Below are 1640 nucleotides of genomic sequence, written 5' to 3' on the forward strand. Positions count from 1 at the left end.
ATCAGACCATACAACAGATAATAATCAAGGAGGTTGAGCCCCAGCCTACTGCCATCAAACAGAAAGATCCTAACAAACTTTAATGCTACTAAATTATAACGTTGCCAAACATACTACGGAATTTCATGAAAATCATACAACAGTTTCCTAACAACAAAGAAAGGGTCGCTGTACGCCTTATTTATGCAATTCTAACAACAAAGTCTGGGCCTCCGAATAGGATAAACTCTTATTCTTCAACATCATCATTGACATTGATAAACACCTCAATTACAGATTGAGCTGCAAAACCTGCTCACATTTGAGTAATTTTGCAACTACCAAAACCTGCTTCATCAAAAAGTTTCTTCCATTCCTTTTCGGTTCTCTCTTTACCTCCGGTGTTAACCATCATATCTATATCAGATGTGAGTCTAAGTTTGGAATACGGATGAACCGAATCCACGTCCAATACCATTTCAACGATAATAAGCTTCCCACCTGGTGACAGTACATCTTTGCATCGCTTTAGAATTTGAATAGCTTCATCATCATCCCAGTCATGAAGGATGTTCTGAAACGTTTTACGTGAATCAGCAGTTAAAACCATATTAGCTAACATTAGACTAACCAACTGAGGTGCATCTGATATAAAATGAGCAAGATAAAAAAAAACACCCACAAATCTTCATAATAAATAAATTAAAAAACAACAATAATTACCTTCATGAAGATCGCATCAGCACTAGGAATAGACTTGAACATATCTCCTGAATTTTTTGTAACAGTTGGAATATCATGAGATATAGCTATAACATGAGGAAGATCAAAGAGCGTGCACTTAATATTCGGGAACGCTTTCGAAATTGCTGTGACTACAGTACCAGTTCCACCACCAACATCAACTAGTGTTTTAATTTCATCACCAAAAACACTTTTGCACTCTTTAACCAAAGCTGAAGTAATTAATCCACTATTGAAAGCCATTGCTCCCCTAATATTTTCATTCATTTCAGGATTTTCACTCATATAAACAGAAATGTCCTTTCCTAAAGCTTTCTCGAAAACGTTACAGTTACCGGTTAAACTGTCATTTAAAATTTGCCATGCAGAAAATATATCTTTATCAGTTATTGATAAAACTGCAGGAACCATTGATTGTTGAGACCCTCTTATGAGGTATTTCGCCGGTGGAGCTAATGAGTATTTCTCCGTTACATGGATGGTTCCACCATTAAGTGTAGAGATAATTTCCTTGTTGAAAAGTTTCATGTGAACTAAGTAACGCATCACACGGTACAAACGGTCCATGTTAACGGGTTGATCAATTGGAAGTTTAGCAGCTAACTCGGATATAGATATGGGTGCGCCATGGTTATGAATAGTTTCAGCAATCTTTAACTGAACTGCACATTTGAGAAGTAAGGATCCCGAAAAACCATAAATTTGGTTCCAGATAATTGCTTGATTTTCTTGATCATTTTGGCTAACTACTTCCATCTTTCTCTCTGGGTGTTTCTGATTCTCTCTAGAAAAAGTTCAGTTGTTGTTTTTGTTGATGCGTATGAGATGTTTCTGGAGTACATTATATACACAATTCTTTGCCACGGCAACAGAAAACTCGCTTTCCTTATGAATCATTAGTATTTTAAAAGTAGTGA

General features: G+C 36.2%; 1 protein-coding gene across 1 annotated transcript; it reads right to left on the reverse strand.

Annotated features, from left to right (window-relative positions):
• Nucleotides 1-295: 295 nt before the first annotated feature.
• On the reverse strand, nt 296-1507 carry LOC113326155 (norreticuline-7-O-methyltransferase-like). The gene is made up of 2 exons (XM_026573932.1): nt 703-1507; nt 296-553 (listed from the first exon to the last, which is right to left on the reverse strand). The coding sequence occupies exons 1-2, from the start codon at nt 1477-1479 to the stop codon at nt 296-298; spliced, it is 1035 nt and encodes a 344-aa protein (XP_026429717.1). The 5' UTR covers nt 1480-1507.
• Nucleotides 1508-1640: the final 133 nt, after the last annotated feature.

This window comes from Papaver somniferum, unplaced genomic scaffold, assembly GCF_003573695.1.
Source record: "Papaver somniferum cultivar HN1 unplaced genomic scaffold, ASM357369v1 unplaced-scaffold_10, whole genome shotgun sequence".
Lineage (NCBI taxonomy): Eukaryota > Viridiplantae > Streptophyta > Magnoliopsida > Ranunculales > Papaveraceae > Papaver > Papaver somniferum.

What these genes read in the sequence shown, in the direction of transcription:
- LOC113326155 (XM_026573932.1), bottom strand. Translation starts at nt 1,479, where the DNA reads ATGGAAGTAGTTAGCCAAAATGATCAAGAAAATCAAGCAATTATCTGG. An exon ending in CTGATGCGATCTTCATGAAG is followed by an intron (nt 554 to 702) that starts GTAATTATTGTT and finishes AAAACGTTTCAG; the next exon opens with AACATCCTTCATGACTGGGA.